The 19686-nt window shown below is 37.8% G+C and overlaps 1 protein-coding gene across 2 annotated transcripts in view; it reads left to right on the forward strand.

Moving 5' to 3' along the window:
• The first annotated feature begins 557 nt into the window (after positions 1–557).
• Positions 558–19686, forward strand: part of RFTN2 (raftlin family member 2) — a 29482-nt gene continuing 10353 nt past the window's right edge. The window contains exons 1-8 of one of the 2 annotated variants that reach the window (XM_008940788.1): positions 558–696; positions 6130–6313; positions 8337–8448; positions 10432–10744; positions 11526–11534; positions 14196–14396; positions 17512–17633; positions 18732–18835. In XM_008940788.1, the coding sequence (XP_008939036.1) occupies positions 558–696; positions 6130–6313; positions 8337–8448; positions 10432–10744; positions 11526–11534; positions 14196–14396; positions 17512–17633; positions 18732–18835 (1184 nt within the window). The remainder of the gene's footprint in view (positions 697–6129; positions 6314–8336; positions 8449–10431; positions 10745–11525; positions 11535–14195; positions 14397–17511; positions 17634–18731; positions 18836–19686) is intronic. The other variant, XM_008940789.1, reaches the window with a different exon arrangement.

Below are 19686 nucleotides of genomic sequence, written 5' to 3' on the forward strand. Positions count from 1 at the left end.
ACCATGTTGAGGCTTTTTTCTCATTCTTTCATTCTGACTAACTTGCTTTTTTCTCGCTGACTTTCTACTGCAGTTGAGAACTTCTGGAGGTAAGTAATTACAGGCAAGTTTCTCTAACTTTCTTTTTCAGTTCTTCTTCCCCCTTCCTGCCCCCCCTCACCCCGTCAGTCTAGAAGGACAAACAAAGCACTATTGGTGTCCTCTGGAAGAGAGCACTGATAGGGGGCTGGCTGTAAATTGACGTGGCATGGAAAATCTCTGCTAGTTTGTAGCAGCTCTAACACTGCTGCAAAATGAAGCCTACTCTTAGCAAGTCTGTGGCTTGAGATCACCCTGGGCTGTTTCTCTGTAGAAAAATGAATGGAAAGTACCTTCGCTGCTTGATTTGGGAACCGGAATTTTTCTCTGTTTGGATTTACAGCTAAGAGAAAACAAAATCCAAGGGAATTATTATTTGGCTACTTTATTTTCTCCACCCCCCCCCCGTAGTGAGCGCACCAGATCTTGCTGCTCCCCTCCCACCCTTTTCTGTGATTTAATCATTTGCAGACCTTGCCATGGGGTGCGGACTGAGAAAGCTGGAAGACCCAGATGATAGCAGCCCTGGAAAAATCTTTTCTACACTGAAGAGACCACAAGTTGAAACAAAGGCAGATTCTGCTTATGAATATGTTTTGCTGGATTTTACTTTAGAAGGTATATTTTTATGTTTTATCTTTACTATTCCCAGAAAGCAAGGAGTAGAATTTAACATAGCTCTGTCTTGTTTGACTTAGAGTAAATCTTTAAGATAGTTTTCTCAAATCTAGCAAAACTGTAAGACTTTTATTTTGAAACATAAATCCTGAGGAAGGTCCTCACTTACGTAAAATCACAATGGAAGCTACTGAAGTATTTTTAACAACCAAACCCTCCAAATTACACAACTGTCCTTGTTAAGGAAGCTGGCTGAAAACTGCTAAGGAGATTTTCCTCGTCTGCTGTGGGTCGGATGCTGCCATCCTACTCCCTTTGAACAGTGGCTGTCTGCATGCAGTGACGGGTCAGAAAATACACTGTGCCTGAGCCTTAATTGAATAACAATTTTTAAAAATACATTCAACTTCTGAAAACAGGCTGTCATTGTCCTTGTTACTTTATGCAGAACTAAGTCTGTTTCTTAGTTATATACCAGGAGGAGCTCCTGCTATGCCTACCCCAGCCTCTTGGAAGATATTTTAGCAAGAGTATTACGGTTTCATCTTACTATTTTTTTCTCACATGCTTTACTTGCAGTTGTTGAATAGTCTTTTGAAATCGTGACTGAAATAAAGCAAAATTTGTATGCGTAGCTGGAGGCAGACAGTGCTCTGTGGGATACTTCCTTCCCGAGGGTGTCCCCTCTCTAACAGAGCAACTCCCTGTTCCACAGAGTTGAAAACATAAACAAGCCCAGATGGCTGCCCTCTGAGAACAGACAGCTCAGTTTTGCACTCACTTTGTAGTAACTCCAGTTTTATAACAATCCAGTCTACTAGAAATTTGTAATAACAAGGGTTGGAAGTGAATGCAGTTATTGCTAGAAAAGTTTGATAGAAGGAGAGAGTAAGTGCATGTTTGTACACTTTGAGGAATTTCTTACACAGAACTTGGCCTTTGCTTAATTTTAACTGTAAATTAAAGGACTGTAGTAATAATTACATTTAAAATATATCAGTCTGTTTATTGAAAAACTGCAAGATGCCAATAGAAGCCACATTCTACCAAGTTACAGTACTTGACATCCAACTGTATTTGTTGTTCTCTTTGCTTACACAAGGGAAGAGTTTCTCACTGGCTTGTGCTTTTTGAAGAAACAAAACTGTGGACCAAGTAGTGGTGGTAATATACTGGAAATAAAGCCAGGCTGCCTGTTGTGTACATAGGTTACCTACTAATCTACTGATAGCAGAAAGGATAGTAAAACTTTTTTCTTTTTGAGACTGAAGAATATTTAGTGGTGTTAGTCTGTGGATAGTTTTGCTCTGTTTTAAAGTAACAAGTTTTTGAAAGCTTTGTGTATAGGATTGTGTTGTAAAGGTGGTTGTGACTTAAGGAAAAGCACATGAAACAAGGGCAAATAAAGCCATGTCTCTGTATTTTAATAATCTATCAGTACAGTGGTAAAGATAGATTTTTCTCCTGTTTAGACTGATATTCAAGTACTTAGCTGCAGTGACATACTGTGGAATTATGAATGCTAAACAGTGAGATCAGTTTCAGACAGCTGCCTAAGTTTTTTTTTTGGTTGCTAACTGTAAGGAATAGATTTGTAAACACAGGTACCTTTCAGTTGAGTAGTTGTAGCTGTGTGTGTATGTGACCTTGAAATATTTTTTTGCTTGGAGTCTTTACTTTCTAGAGCTAAGATAATTAATAGAGAAAAAAAGTGTATATATTGTCTTGAAGACATTTCTGAATTGTTTGCTTATGAAACATGGAGATTGGCTAAAGTACTGTGGAGAATATGTTGGGCTTTTATTTTTCTTCTTCCTCAGTCAGTCGCACACATTTGTGGATACTTGAATATCCTTTGGTTAAATGAAACCTAAGTGAGAGCCTTTTATCACTTCAGACCCAAGTTAGTTTTCACTCTGCTGTCAGCTTGTGTGATGTCTTCATGGCACTGTCTGCTGATTTCCAGAGCAAGATCTGCCCCAGCATCTGACATTTGTTTGCTTGAGCGACTCCGTATCACAGGATCTTCCAAGTAAAGCAGAAAATCTATATTTAGTGTCATTTATAAGATCCTACAGTAAACCATGTCCTGCATTAAGATAGAAGTGTAGCAAGCATAGATGTGTTGTTTCAATTTAATATGCCTTGTTCTCTGCTTCATCAGATTTATGCTATATGAAGTCTAAAAGAGCATGCTGGGGAGACTTTTGGGAGTCCCTGATCTTCTTCCAAGCCGTGTTGCAGATAAGGTCAACCTTGCTGTAACCTAAATTCACAGGCTGCAGTCCCTGCACACCTTAGCTAGTTACCAGCCATGTATTTTACCTTGTCTTCTCCCCCTCCTGGTCCCCAAGATGATCCCATCCCCACTCTAAAAATCAGCTTTGAGTGCAGTGCAGGTTCTTCTGCATCAGGAGAACCCCAAGCAAGAAAATTACAGCTCATCTCTTTTACTTTGGGATTGAATAGTACAAAGGAAATGAAGCAGTGAACTCTGAAGTGTAATTTTAAATGCCTGTCAAGGATCATAAATTGCACAGTCTCAATCATGAGGCATATCTCAGTTACAAAAACAGCTGTTGTGTTTTGAGGTCAGTTTGACCATAAAGTGGGGATGGTTTATATACTCCTACTCAAGCAGAATGTTTATGCTTTTTCCACAAGCCTCCTATTAGGGAGGAGAAGTAATATGGATAAATAAGAGAAGCTCACTAAGATGACATGCCATGAAGTTCTAGTCACTCTGAGCTACAAATATGAATAGGAATGAAATAGGTTCTTTGTTGTCATCTTCAACGTCATGCATGCTGTCTCAACAGGTAGCAAGGTAGCTGTAGTTCTCTTATTTGTAAAAGTATTTTGGCTGCTTGTTGACAGCACATCAGGAAGGAAATTTTCTTCATGAAAAATGGTTAAGTCAGTGAAGTGATGATGATGCTGCATGCACTCCTGCTTTTTTGGCTTGTGGGCTGTAGAGCAGTTCTTTTTTCAATACATATTTCATGTTTCCTGGTTATATTCTGAGAGGACTCAGGTGACAGAAGCGTTACTAAGGGCAAAATACCACCCATTTGCAAAAGGAGGGGCTGTGATGTACTGTCTGCTTTAAAAAAAAAGAGGCAGGCAAGGTAGCACAAGAAAGAGCAACAGCCCAGTCCTGATGACAGAGCAGCAGAGTTTACATTAATAGGTTGAGTTTGCTAGTTATCAGCAATAAACCATCAATATATATGTTAGTGGTACTTTCTGGTAGTGTACCTTTGACATAGCACACAGCATTCTAGTTTCTCTTGGTAGCCTCTCTGAGCTGTTAAGGCTCTTACAGTGACAAGCAAAGCACACCTCCATTCCTTTCTCTCTTTGGTAAAAGCTGGTGTTCAAAAGCATTTAAGTGTTGTAAAGTATTAGTTTCTGATGTGGTTTTTTTTGTTGTTGTTGTTTTAAAAAGCCTTCCATAATGTGTGTGTATATATATCAGTATTATTTTCTCTCTCTGGTAAAAGCTGGTGTTCAAAAGAATTTAAGTGTTGTAAAATATTAGTTTCTGATGTGGTGGTGTTGTTGTTGTTTTAAAAAGCCTTCCATAATGTGTGTGTATATATGTCAGTATTATCCCCATTTTAGAGTGGGAAAGCAGATGGATGTTTTCCAGAACAAAATTTGGTTTGTTAGAAGAAAAGATTTAGACAAACTAAAGATTCATGTATCTGCTTTATATTTTAAACCAGCAGGATAGGTAGACTTTGTGGCTTGCTGCATCTGTTATAAAGTCCTTAAATTCCTTGCTGTTGCCTGTGTACAATATAGGGCAGGTAGGTAAGAGGATGTAAGAACATGAAATGAACTCTAAAATACATTTACGAAGTGGTGAGTGAGATTTATGTTATTGCATTTATTTGTTCTTTTTTTAGTACAGTATTCAAAAAGAATTACTGTATTGTTATCAGCTTATTGTGTGTTTTGAAAGGGTATACTTCAAGCAGCATGTCAAAATGTTTGTATCTCAAAAAAAAAAGTTATGAGGTCATTTAATTCCAATTGAGATATCCTTTAATACAGTTGAATGTTGGTCTTAATGCACTGAAAGTGTCTCAAGGAGGGCGACCCATCAGAACACAAAGTGCATCACTTGAAGAAAGGGTCATAAGAGACCATAAAATTCCAAGCCAAGCTGTCTTGTCATAAGAGTTCATATCTGCAAAGGATGAAATTTTTGATTATGTCAAATATCTGCTGGCATAATTACTCTTCAGTTACTGTCTGTGTATGGGTATTGACTTCCTGCTTTCTGAAAGCATCTGCAATTCCTGTTGGAGCCAAGGGGAAAAGGAAATGACTCTCAGGCTCACCTATTACTAGTGTGGAATCTTCCTTTCCTGTATGTGAAAAAGCTTTCGATCAGACCATTCAAAAAAGGTTCTCCAAAAAGTTTTCCCTTTGTCTATGTACCTGCCCCCTGTAGCTGTGTAGTACTGACCTATTGCCTGTTGATTAGAAATCTGGCTGGAGAGGGATCCTCCTTGGAAATCAGTGAGCTTACTTATGTGACCTGTGCTTAGGTCTGCTGGAAAAAGGGATTGAGACTGTTAAAACTTAAACCTAGAGCCCCCAGATCACTTCTAAGGGATAAAAAAAAAAAAAAAAAATTAAAAAAAAAAAAAATTGTTCTACAAAGGAAAAATAAGTTCTTCAGTAAAAAAAAACTCTATGCATCTTCATTTTGTTATGCATTTCAAAACAATATAATTTTTTTATTAATGCTATGAGGCTGGAAACCTACCTTAACTAGGATTGAAGGATGCTGCTTCAGTATATTTAAGGCTTTGGCTAGACAAAGTAGTTGTTTTGTTAGGTTCAGACTTACTGTGTGTTTAGATGACCAAGTAACAAGTGCTAGGACAAGAGGAAATGGCCTCAAGTTTTGCCAGGAGAGGTTTACACTGGATTTTAAGAAAAACTTCTTCACAGAAAGGGTTGTTAAGCAGCGGGACAAGCTGTCCAGGGAAATGGTGGAGTCATCATCCCTGAGGGTATTTAAAAGACATGTTGATGAGAGACTTAAAGGCACAGTTTCGTAGTGGGCTTGGCAGTGTCAGGTTAATGGTTGGACTTGCCTTCAAGGCCTATCCCAGCTGAAACAATTCTATGGTTTTGTACCAATGCAGCTCTTAAATTAGTTTGGCAAAACTAGATCCAACAGAAAGTGTTGCCAAATAGATTGAAAATACATCACATTAACTTGCAAAAATATGTGCTTAGCTAGTTGAATGGTGTTGAAGCATCTGTGAATCTGCTTTTTCTTGTACAAATAGAACTGTAGCTTTTTAGTAAATGCCTTGGGATAGAGTTTGTTTTATACAAAAGGAACTCAACCATAAAGTATATAGACATGCATAGTATAACATTCTTCTCTTCTGCTGTCAATGCTTGTAGCATCCTCCAACCCAGAAGTTATCAAGATCGGCTCTGTGCTGGATATCGCCTCCAAGGTGGAGGAGTTCTACAGCCGAGGGTTCGTGGTGGGAGCCATCCACCCCCTCCTGCTGCCCCTGGGGCACAGGAGGGACTTCCCTGCCAGCCACATGTACCGAGTGGTGCTCTCACGAGTGAAACTGAGGTAACAGTGAAACCATTTGAATACATTGATTTATTAATTAAGGCATTTGTAAGTGGATTGCTCAATGTGCATGGTCTATTACCAATTTGAAATGAGCCCCTCAAAGAATCAAGTAGCTGATCCTTGTCTAGAAGGTGAGCAAGTTAGTCATGTGGTTTTATTAACACTAAGCATACAATAGCCTGCTTACTGTGCCTTAGTACATGTCCAGCAAAAACCTGAAGTTGCTTATCATAATCTGTGGGAAGATAAATTGCTGGTTTACCTTTTATTTTTAATACATTTTTATAATAAAGTATCATCACATAAAGTGTCATGTCTTAGAATTTGCAACAAATAGATTCAACAAAACACTAGGCGAGTAATAAGCTGCTTTCAATTCTCTCTTGTCTGTTTTTTCTTTGTTTTCAAATCTTTGGTGTTTTCACTTTTCCATTCAGAGTATTATACATGGAAAATGACTTATAAAGTGTGAATTGGCTTATCTGAACTAGTTTATTTTTCCTTCTTACTAAGAAGGAAATAATCATTCTGCAATTGGGGGCCATACAAAGGCTTTGTAGGTTGGGTTTATATTCCAGCTTTGTATCTTGCTTTATTCCTGTTTTCACTGTGTCACAATCACAAAGAAAACGTACAAAGAAATTTTACTATTTTATCCTTTGAATGCAGAGAAGATAACCTTTTGTTCTTACTTTGAATAACTAGAGAAGTGGATTTCTTATTGCATTAAGAGTTGGGATACTTGCCCTTTGCTCCTGAGGCTTAGTGCAATGCACAAAGGTTCTTGAAGAGGGAGGGTGTGAGTTGGAAGGTTCACCCTGGTGTGCTGCTCCAGCAATGCTGCTGTAGAACGTGGCTCATTTGAGGATGCTTCTCAAACACTGTGTCAAGAAGCATTGTCAGCGTTGTTTGCTGGTCATACAACTTACCTCTGGAATTCATCTGCAAAGAAGCTGAATGTTGTCCATGTGGGGAAATGCTTGAGTAAGAAAATCAGAATACTTGTTCTCGGGAGCTGGAGCTTCTAAGAGCCAACAGTGCCAGCATGCACCTCCCACAGCTCAGCTCATCCCTGTAGATGTGGAATCCTTACAGAGTCATGGTTTGAACCTTTAGCCCCTTGAATTGGTCCAAGGCAAGAACCCTCAGCCTACGTGGGAAACTGTTGGTTGTAGATTCCCCATTTCCTGTGCAGGGGCCATGGACCTGTGCTGGTATTCCTATAGTCAAATACACCTTCTCCAACTATTATCTGGCAAGTAACCTTTTATAATTGAGTGTGTCTCACTGGTGTTTCATTCTAAAGCAAACAATTGTGTGAAGGAAACATCAAATAAAATGCCATTATATAATTGATACATACCAAATATTATTGAGTAATAACCTAATTGGCTTTAGATAAAACATGATGATTTAGAATAAAACTATTCATTAACTTTACATGGAATTTATAGCTTGTTGGAATCTCAAATCTGAGTGACTTAAACATTAACCCAAAGTAACTTACTGCATTCTATTTCTAGTATTTGCCTACAATATATTTCATTCAATTGCTGCAACTCTGCTTTAGTTAGGGGGGGGAAAAAAAAAAGGCAGCATGTTAACAGTGTAAAAGTACAATTTCTACACATAGTGTTTTCTACAAAACCAAACCTGTTTTGTGCATACTGCATTTATAACTCTCATTTGTATTTTTTGTGATTTTAAAGATTTGGGAGTTTATTTATAGCAATAGCAAGGCAGTTTGTCAATAAAGCTCAATTTCCAAGAGATAGCTGTTAACATTCTTAAGGTTAAATTCCTGTGAAATATTAATATTCTCACCCTGACATTTTAATACACAGTACCTGCCACTTTGTGGAAGAAACAGAACAAAACACCAAAACTCACAGAGTTCTAAGTAAAAGTATGAAGAAGCATTGTCAGGATTTCATTCATAACTATTTCAAAAGAACAGAATTCTATATTTGTCCAAGTTAGCAGTAAACTACTGACAAAGACTGCTTTCTTTCTGTTCTAGCCAGAAGTATGCAGCACCCAGAGGACAAAGGCACCCCAGGCTGGTGATTGAGGAATGTCCTTTAATGTATGAAACACTGACAAATGAGGTGGTGAAAGAACTGTTAGAAAAGGTAATGGAGGGTTTTTTCAAATTTTCCTGCATATTTTTATGTCTATCATATATATAAGGTATCTTTAGGAGTTGATTTTTTTCTAATTTGGGGTGGTTTTTTTAGTTTTGATATTTAAACTTGGTTTACTTTATGGAAGCTACAAAGTCTTTTCTTGATGAGAAGGGAGTTATTTTAATTCAGTAGTTGCTTTTTCTAATTTAGGACTTCAGTATTGAGCCCTGTAAAGCTCTAGGAAAATAGCCACTCATGCCACTAAAAGCAGAATTGGCCCCAAACTCTCAGTCTTTATAAAATGCTTCTATGATAGCTTTTTCTGGAGTTATTTTAATTCTGAAGTTCTATGTTGTTCTGGGTTATGTGAGATATTCCTAATGAAGGCAAATATATTGAATTTCTAAGTTGTGTTTTTTTTTTTTTTTTTGCTCTTTAACAGAAATGCAAAACACACAGTGACTACATTAAATATTTATTTGGCACAGCTCTTGAAAATACTGTATAGTTTAAAATTCCACTGGAATGCAGGCTCTAGTTTAGTTCTTTTTGTGTTTAACTTCCTCTGCAAAAATGAAGACTTGCCGAAACAGGAAACTGTTGTTATTACAAGAGTTAGAGTGATATCTTTTACATTAGTTACCAAGGAAAGAAGTAGAGGAAAAAGCATGCTGGATGAAAAAAGCATGCATCTTTGAAATTATCCATTTAAAATTTCTAAATGTCTTGTTTTGAAACTTTCAGGTGTTTCAAATATAATGTGCACGAGAATTCCATTTTATATTACGTGCATGTTGCCAGGTTGGTTGTATAGCACACCAAACATTTAAAGGAAAAAGACACTTTAAAGTAGCAGTGATTCAGTCTTGCAGGCAAATCTGATACAGAAGCAGTATGTGAAAATAATTTGGTTTTAAAATGTTCCCAGTGTTTGTAAAAAGTCTGAACAAGTAAGCAAGTAAAAAAATTACTTGTATTAAAAAAAGAAAAAAAAAATTGAAACAGGAAGACTTTGTGGCATTTCAGGGGAAAGATTGTCATATTCCTTCATTTTCTTCATGTTGCTTGTCACATTGAGAAGCAGCAGCTCTATATAATCAGTGATGGGCATATCACATCACTGTTGTACATACAGAACAGTGGTAGATAGTAAACCTTTGGTCTGTTGTGGTACTAAGAAGGGACTGTAGTGCCATCAGCTATTTGAGTGTTACTTGGATTAACAGTTTGAGAGTTAATTGACTGGAAATCTTTCCTTCCCTTTCCTACTTAATCCAATACTTTCCAGGCAATTTCTTCTTTCTAGTCTGGAGTTTCTGTATGTTCCTGAGAACTTCATTGCACAGGGGAGCTCATAGCACAAGGTGGCAATGGGTTCAGCCTCCTAAATGGCAGCACTCCTTATCCCAATTTAAAAAAAAAGTTTCCCTCCAAGAACAGACACCTCCCACAGGTGACACCCATCCTACAGTTTTGAGACATCAGTGGCAAGAAAAAGACCCACCACTGGCTGAAAGCAGAGTGAAGAGGGTTTTAATTTGCTTCTTTCTTTCTGTGCTCCATCATTGTTCTCCATAACAGTGAAGCTGAGTTGCCTCTGAGGGAACCAGGGGATAATGAATCATGACACATGACAAACAGATATTTCTATAGTACTAGTGGTCAGTAAGTTCAGTGTGACTGGTATCATGTGTGTAGAGAAATAATGCTATTTATTGCATCAGTGTGCTGCTTATCACTATGACACAGCAGCTAAAATACTTTGGATATGTTCTAAATGAAGGACTTTGTATACACAAGTCAGTACCAGTGTTGGGCACCTTTCTTGGCCTGAGTCCAAAGTCATTTCAGTGGCAATGTGCAAAGACAGGCCACCCTTCTGGAGTAGTGTTGTGTCTTTATGGCCTTGAAAATCTGCAGATTAGTTAAACGGAGTTCTAAAATGAGTTCTAAAATGACTTTGCAGATAAATCTCTGTTGTAAATACAGGTTAACGAAGCTGCTAAAAGAGGAAAGAAGTTTGTTGGGTTTGTAACACAACATTTGCCTCAACCTAAATCCTGCAATGGCACGACCGCGGATGGAAGTGCAGAGCCAGAGTCAACAATGGGCAGAAGAAACAGGGAACACCGAAGGAAAAATTCTGATGAGAATTACAAAAACTGGAGTGAAGGAACACTGAGTGGTCACTCTTCTGAGAGTGGGATAGAGGAGGAAACGCAAGGAGAAAGCAGTCTGTTACAGGATGCAGATTTCCAGTTTGGGAAAGAAGTCAGCCCTGTTAAGCCACGACAAGGAGAAGGTAATAAATACTGCTTGTTTATTGCAGAAATAAGGTGTTTATTCAGCCATTGTTTTTAAATTGCATTGGAAAAAAATAAAACAAACAGCATGTTCTATTGTATCAAATAGTGGGTTGGGAAGATACGTCTTCCTTAAATACATACATATTTCTAAGAGTCACCAGTTAAAGAAAGAGAATAAATATTTACATTCTATGTGTGTATGAACCGTGCTAATATATTAAAATATTTCAGTTTTCATATAGTTTATTATAAATATACTGTGAAAACTCTAGTTTGTAATTTAAAGAAAAAAGGAAAACATCCAGACAAAACCCACAAGTTGCCCACAGTGTGATTCTGATTATAAATGTGTTGCAAATGGATAACTTTTTTGCTTGGTACATGTATAACAAATATGTGGCAGTGAAAATCTTCTTTTAGAAAGACAGCATTATTTTAAAACCTTTCCCTAAATCATATAGCTTTTACTTACTCTTAATATTAAATCATAACATAGTCTTGAAAATCCATGACGTGTTTATGATTCCAGTTCTCCCTGTCTCAAAAAAGACCACAAAGAGAACCCCTTCCATCTAGATCTGTAATTTTATGTACTTCTACCCAATTCACATAACGTGCAGCAAACTAATCCGTTCATAATGGATTCTTTCTGGTTAACATGCCTTCAAGAAGCATCCTGAAAGAGATCACTTAAATTAATGCATTGACCATGAAATCAAAGAGGGTAATTGTTACAAAATGAATTTAAGCTACAGAAAAGTAAGCACTGAAAATAAGCATTAGAAAGTTGTATAGGAAGGAAAAGTACAACTGAAAAATGTTGGTGCTCTGGTAGAAACTTCATTGTAGAGGGATCTGAGATACTCCACAGTCTGTGTGAGAGACTGCCTGGAACAGTGACTTGATACTGAGTCACTAAGGCCTCCTGGTTTGCTGGGAAGAAAAGGTGAAAAGGAAGTATGAGAATTAATACAAGAGATAGTATTGTGTAGAAAGCAGGCAGCATAAAACTTCCATGTTAATTGTCTTTTGACATAAGTCTTCTGTGATGGGCCAGACATGTTTGAATTGCTCTCAAACCCAACCTTTTCACTTTCCTGTTGAGAGTTAAGCACCCTCTCCAGTTGGTAGACTGTCAGGATAATGACTGAGCACTGAGATAATCAATGTCCCTCTTATTTTTAACACTTGAATTAAAGCAGTTCTTGTACAACTGAGCCTTTTTAGCATGACCTGTTAAAACTTAACTCTTTCCTTACAGCTTGCAATAGTGGGTTTGCTTTCTGTAGCAGGATAGAAATCCTGCACGTGGAAAGCAGAGAACTTTTGGTTCTGTTAGGAGCTTAGCTCATGCAGGCTGGTGTGACCAGATAAATTAGCAATCAGTGCATCCCTACATGCAGCATTCTCAGGAGCTCTTCAAAAACCTTTGGCAAGAATCTAAGTTTCTCTAGACTAGTCAAATACCCAGTTAAGGTTATTTGAGTTAATAAGACAAAACTTCTGAAAGCTTAATGGACTTTCTTTGTAAATGTTGTATGTAGCCCTCTTTTCAAAAAATACTAACACAAATTTTCAAAAAGTCTTACGTTCATATAGGCATGTGCTACCACTCCAGCACCCCATTTCTATTTAGCTCTGCTCAAAAGGTGCAGAACTGTCTGGGTTCCAGATTTGGGGTCATAATGTATGAATTTTGACTATTTATAAATATATTATTTGCAGAGGCAAATTTCTGATCCACATGAGCAATTGAATAGTTGTATCATGAACCTTGATTACCTCTTTCTAAAAAGCAAATATAAAAGTGATCTCACTTTGGTGTATGTGATAGGAAATGAAGGATTAACAGGGTAAATACATTTATGCTAATATAATTACCTGTGAAGATGATAAAATTAAGCTGTATATGAAGGAGAGTCATCTCTCACTGGTAGTGTTCAAAATTTTGTCCTGAATTTACCTTATTTCAGGCATCTGATGTCACTTGCTGTAGGTGTGGTAACACTTCTCAAAACAGAGGAAGGTTCTCCCAAAGATGGATGTAGACTACTGAGAGTTCAAATCCTGTTTTGGAAATCTATTTCTGGGACCTAGAGAGACTAGCATCCTAACTGGGATCATCCAGAAGTTCCTTTTGTTTTGGCAGTGTGAATGCTGCTTTCTAGAAGTGGGTTTGTGTTGATTTAGGCTGCTCAGATGTTGAAGCATTAGGCAGTCTGAGAGCCTTTTTTTGGCAATTGCTTTCTGTTATTTCTCCATGACAGTGATGTACATGTGAGTGTTTTTGTAAAACACATTTATATAACTTCATAACTTGTCACCACTGATTTCCTAAAATGTTGCGGATTTGTGAATTTTAATTTTAAGTAATCATCAGAAAATAAGAGGTAAAAATCAAAACTGTACAAGGCATTTCTAATATCTAAAAATTGAGAAACTGTCTTTTAATCTTCGGTTAACAATTTCAGATAGCTGTAGTCAGAAGTTCCATGAGTAGCTGAAATGAAGCTAGTTTCCACTGAGTTTTTCTTAGGTTTGATATTTTCTTCATGCAAAAGGATGACCATGAGCCAGCAATGTGCCCTGGTAGCCAAGAAGGCCAATGGCATCCTGGGGCGCATTAGAAGGGGTGTGGTTAGTCGGTCAAGAGAGGTTCTCCTCCCCCTCTATTCTGCATTGGTGAGGCCGCATCTGGAGTACTGTGTCCAGTTCTGGGCCCCTCAGTTCAAGAAGGACAGGGAGCTGCTGGAGAGAGTCCAGCGGAGGGCTACAAAGATGATTAGGGGAGTGGAGCATCGCCCTTACGAGGAAAGGCTGAGGGAGCTGGGTCTCTTTAGCCTGGAGAAAAGGAGACTGAGGGGTGACCTCATCAATGTTTACAAATATGTAAGGGGTGAGTGTCAGGAAGATGGGATTAAGCTTTTTTCAGTGATGACCTGTGATAGGACAAGGGGTAATGGGTGCAAATTGGAGCATAGGAGGTTCAAGGTGAATATCAGGAAAAATTTTTTCGCTGTGAGGGTGCCGGAGCACTGGAACAGGCTGCCCAGAGAGGTTGTGGAGTCTCCTGCACTGGAGTCATTCAAAACCCGCCTGGACGCCTTCCTGTGTGATGTACTCTAGGTGACCCTGCTCTGGCAGGGGGGTTGGACTGGATGATCTTTCGAGGTCCCTTCCAACCCCTATGATTCTATGAAAACTCAACTACCTGAAAGGTCCATTGACAACACAATGTCAAATTTTTCTCATACCCTAGAGCATACACCCCTCACACCTCATCCTGAGTGTGTTTAGGGCTCAAGCTGAGTACAGTCACATCAGCAAACAATCCTTAAAGCTGTTGCTTAGAATTAGAAAACCATGTTGAAATAAAAGATTCATTGTATTTTTATTTTGGAGTGCTTACTTCCAGAGGTTCATTCTTCTTCCTTTTTCTTTTCTTAGACAAGCTATATACAGTCTTCAATGTTTTTGATGATGATTCTACCTGCTGGACCTATCATGAAGGTGTTTTGTCTATGAAAGTCACAAGAAAAGGGCCAGTTTTTAGTACACTGGAAGCAGACTGGCTAGAATTAACCACATTTTATTATAAACAAGGATTGTCCTTAGTTGATTCTTTTGTACACTGGGAAACTTCTAAAGGTGAGTACTCTCCCAGAATATCATGAAGCTTTCACTTGTTTATGTAGAACTACATAATTTACTGTGCTGTTAAACCTAAGTCAGACTTTTCTGTGCTTGCTGCTTTCTCCAGCTCTTTGCTGGACTTAAAGAGGTTTTTTTGTTTTTGTTTTTTATTGGCTAGACTGTTTTGTACTCTAAAACTCTGGTTTTGGTAAAATATGTAATTAAGAGATTCATTTGCATTTGAACTGAATTTGTCAGAAAGCCAGAAACTAGAACTGTTGCAGAATGTAGCAGTATGTAGCTACTGTTGTGCAATTACTTGAAAATAATATGAAGAAAATGGTTGAACTCCAGTGTTAGGAGAACGAACTGAGAGAGTCTGACAGTTATTAATTCCTGGAATTACTGTAATAAATGTCGTTTGTAAACATAGAATTTATTCTTCACTGGAGTGATACTTTCTTTGGTTGGATTTGTTCATGTCTTGCTTGTACTGAGTTGTTCATGTTCCTTCAGAATTGCTTAGCACCATTCAGGTAAGCCAGCAAAACACAGGGCTGCAGTGGAGAAAAGTGTCATTAAAAAGTTTTGTTGAGAAAGTTTCAGAGACCTTAACAATTTTTGCAATACTCTGGCTGATTATCAGGTGCAGTAGTTTGCTTAATATATTAAAGTGGCTTTAATAAGTCACTTTACATCTGCTTCCTATATGGCTTACACAAGGAGGGTAGAATTAACGGGGGTTTGAGTGGTTTTTGTATTTACTGTATGTCTTATTTAGTGTTTTTTTCCTGATATTCTTATTTAAAATAATATGCATTCAGCATCCCCTTTGCAAGGCTTGCATTAATGAAGGGCTGAAATGAAAACGAATTTAAAACATAAAATCTTTGGCAGTTAGATGGTGTGGGATCTTCAAAAAGCAAACCCTGAAAATGAGAACGCCTCAGTTTGTTTTCTCAATAGTTCAATTTTGAGTGTGAATCACTACTTTTCTGTTCAGCTGCCTCTCTGCAATACAGTGAATTTAGTGATTGTCAGGGAGCACAAGAGCATCACTATATTTACCTGATTGAATTTGGCAGCTAGTCCTTCTCAAACTGCCTATTTTGTGTGCACAAACAGTCTAATGGTGCGGTTTGTGTCGATGGCATTTTCCTAAGTTATAATTCCTATCTGTTGAAGTCAGTGGAAGACCAAAATTTCCTTTTGGGGAACAGAGGTGAGAAGTCAGACTTCTAGTTTTCAATACAAGGGTTTTTTTAGAGCTGGAAAATAACTCTCTGGAGATAAGTTACAATTCACTGAGGGGTGTTTGTAGCAGCTGTTGGAAGTAATCTTTGCAGCTGTTGTCAAACAACAGCTTTACAGGCTTGCATTCCCCTGTAGCTGTCTGCTCTTCCCCATGTGAATAACTATTCCATCTTTAATACCCAGGTTGTGACTGACTTAGGGATTTCATGCTGCCTTTTGGGAGCAGTTGGTGCTTCTGCTTCAGCCCCACTTGACTGGTATGTGTTTCAGTTAGATCCATGGGTGGGACACTGCTGAGTTAAGCTGGATATATTCAAAGGCATTGCCCACTGTGTGGATGGAATTCTGCAGCTGATCAAGTGTCTGTAACCACAGTAAGAAATGAATTTAGCTACTGAGTCCTTAACCAGATAAAAGTTGGGCATCCAGAAGTTGGCAGTGCAAGAGGGAAGCCTAAAACGTTTTCTGGGGGAAGAAAAAGTACTTGCATGCATTCTAGGAATTACTTTGTGTATGTCTGCATGTACATCTAGTTGTCATCTTCACCTCACTTTTGTTTGTTTGCTTCTAGACTGGGAGGTGTCTTTAGCAGTAGTTGTCCTTTTGTACAGCTTTAGGGAAATGAGCAGCTTTTAGCTGTTGTAGCAGGTGGTTTTGTTTTTATTAAACCAAGTCAGGCAGCTGCAGCAATCCTTCTCTAGTTTGGACTCTACAGATGTTCTGCAGAGTCAGCAGGATTCTTTTGCTACCAGGATCAAAATGCAATACCCAGTTGGGGGTAGGAGGAAGTTTTAACGTAAAAAGAATAAAAAATAATTTTTAAATCATTGCCAATTCTTAACTACCAACTTCTGTCTTCTGCTGCCCAAAAGTGGATGCAGTCTTAAAAGTAATCCAGGTAAGTTCTCTTAGCAGCTATTTGGATCATTGTTGTGTTCTGTTTGAGTTTTGCTTTTTTTTTTTTTCCTTTAAATTTATCTTCCTTCCCTGAAGCTGTAGCAAAACCAATCATCTCTTTACATTCCATTGTGTAATATCAGAGAGGATTTGAATCTGATATTCTGAAGAGTACATAATTTAGTCCAAATTTAGTTGAAGATAGCTGTTAAGGTACATCTGCACAAAAGGCTCTTAGGAGAAGCCAAGCCAGGAAATAAACCAACATTTAATGCACAGCTTCAGTTTGGGCCAAGGGGATACTGTCAGGCTTCAAGAAGTGACTCAAACCAAATTTAATTGAAGATAGTCAGCTGTTAAGGTACATCTGCACAAAAGGCTCTTAGGAGAAGCAAAGCCAGGAAATAAACGAACATTTGATGCACAGCTTCAGTTTGGGCCAAGGGGATACTGTCAGGCTTCAAGAAGTGACTCAGAGTTGTGCTCTGAAGCTTCCTTCCCGTAGGGAATCTTCCTCCAATTACTTCTGTTTCAGGCTCTTCCTGTGGCCATGTGTGCAGTTATTTCAGTAGCAGTAGGTAGGCTTTGCACTTCATGCTTCCTTTATCTCTGTGCTCTCTCCCACTGATGGTCGAGCCTGTGGTATTGAAGTGGAATAAAAGAGGGTTTGTGGCTCTCTGCTGCAGGGGATGTGCTGAATGCAGGGAATCAGAGTGCAGATGAGAGCATGCAAGTGGCTAATGCTTTTGAGAAGCTGCAAGGGTTCAATTTGTGTAGGATAAAAAGCATTTTGAACAATAAGTTGACTTGAATAATTCATTGAGTTGTGAAATAACAAATTGGAAATAACAAATTAGAGTGACTTGCTGTCCCATTTCATTTTAGAGGACTTAAATGAGCAAAAACAAGCCCATGGGTACATCTCAGTAAGGTACCAGCCTAAAACTGTTTCAGTTTGTGTTTGTCTTTATGTTCACAGGGGACTATTTGCCCAAATCTTTAGAAGGATTATTTATCTATGAAGAAGAAGGTTCTGGGATTCCAGGTTCTAACAGGAAAGGAAATGATGCAATAGTTGTTGAACAATGGACAGTCATTGAGGTACATGGATGATTATTTAGCGATGCTATTTCCTACATAGATTTTCTTTGTTTTTTTCCTTGAAATGCTTGTACTAGTGTTTGATAAACATTCAGGATGAGTCTCAAAGCCACCTAAGCTAAAGCAAAACCTTGAATCATAAAAACAGTCAGGCCTGTGGCTCTTGGTCAATGTGTATAAAAAAAAATAAGCCCTGGGGGTTCTGGCTGACATTTACAAATATTCATACCAGCAAATACAGCCACCAAAGAAAATTTTTTGTTTGGGGTTTTTAAATGTATGTGTTTCAGAGCAATTTAGACATAATTTCATTAAGTGCAGCTCCACTGACAGTGTGTTGAAGTATTTTTAAATAAAAAGAGGAACATAAGCAAAAAATAGAATCAGAACATGAAAAAATTTATAGTGAATTGTCATTTTCAGATGTATATTCTTAGTAGAGTTTTACTGCTAAATAAAACTACATTTTTTCTGATGTACATGTACTACTGTGGCATGGTACAGCATTAATTTAATGTTTTAAAATATTTATATATTATATAATTGGTATGATTTAATAACATCTGAAAGGAACTGTGGTTGGAGGATACTACAGGCTTACTTTTGAAATACTCAAATGAGAAATACACTTACCAATGTGAAAAGAGGCAGCCTAAGATTAAGACCCTGTGTATTTAAAACATAAAAGAAACCCAAACAAACCACACACACAAAAAAAACAAATCCAAACAAACTACCAAACCCCAAAAACTTAAGGAAAAACCTAAATTCATCAATAGACACACCTATTATGGTGTTTTCAAAGTCCTACGTATTGATTGAGTAACATGGCAAGTTAAACCAGTGAGATGTGCTTGCTGAATCAGGTCTCATACCCAAAGTTAGTATGTTCTGTCTGTTTTCCTAGTCTTCTGTAGTCTTGAATTTCTGAAATTATTTTTGGGTTGAAATAATGAATCTCTGCCAAACAACACAGTTTGTCATAATCTCAAAGAATTATCTCATTGTGAATGAGAGGAAAGTCATTGAAATTTGTGTAGAAATGCAAATAAAACCTGTACAGAGTCTCTTTACTACTTTTTATAATTATTAATGTAGGGATGTGAAATTAAAACAGATTATGGACCTTTGTTGCACACGCTGGCTGAGTTTGGATGGCTCCTGACCTGTGTCCTGCCTACACCTATCGTACGACATGACAGGTACCCAAGCAACAGTTCACATAATTTTTGGTGTATATGTCTTTGAATTATGTCAAGTGATTACTTGTGGACTTAAATGTAACAGGAAAAAAAAAAAGCTAAGAATGTTAACTACATATAAAATTAGATATGTACATAGTGCTTTGATGGAATCTTTTTCACCACACTGTTTAAGACTACTGACTTCAATGAGTTCCAAACTAGACCAGTAATCCAACATTTAAAATACTGTTTATCTGTAAACATTGAAGATTTTATTTAGAAAACTTTTGATGGCATGCCCAGTCCCTGGCAGTGGTTTTACTTATGCTTCAAGTTCAAACAAATGTTGAAATGTTTCGCTGATCCCTAGGACCTTGGTGAATGAGTGGTTTAGACTGTGTAAAGTCATGTTGTCACAAGGCAGTCATGCAGTATTTATTGCAAATTGGGGAGGAGAATGTGCTAATCCAGCAAGCTAATGGGCTGTTTATCTTCCTCCTTAATGCAGACATGATGGTTTATTTCAGATACAGTACTAAACTACTGTATTTCAACTTTCTTGCTGTAATATTAGATGACTGAAGGGGCTTTCTATGCATAAGAAAAGCTAAATAGCAGATCTAGATCCCCTATAAGGTTCCTGATTTTTTTGGGGGTTTTGACAAAAAAAAGGAAGTACTCTGGTTTTCTTCACAGTATCAAGCTAAAAAAAGCACATGAAACACTGGATTGAGCATACACCTCTCTACTTTTTTTTTATTTCTTCTTTGTTTTAAAATTCTCTTTTCATTAGATGAAAATTGCCAAGAGTTGAAAACAAACAAATGTACAGAGGCATGGCTTGGGGCTCATTCAGGACATTGGAAAGA

This window comes from Merops nubicus, unplaced genomic scaffold (assembly GCF_000691845.1).
Source record: "Merops nubicus isolate BGI_N331 unplaced genomic scaffold, ASM69184v1 scaffold5545, whole genome shotgun sequence".
Classification (NCBI taxonomy): domain Eukaryota; kingdom Metazoa; phylum Chordata; class Aves; order Coraciiformes; family Meropidae; genus Merops; species Merops nubicus.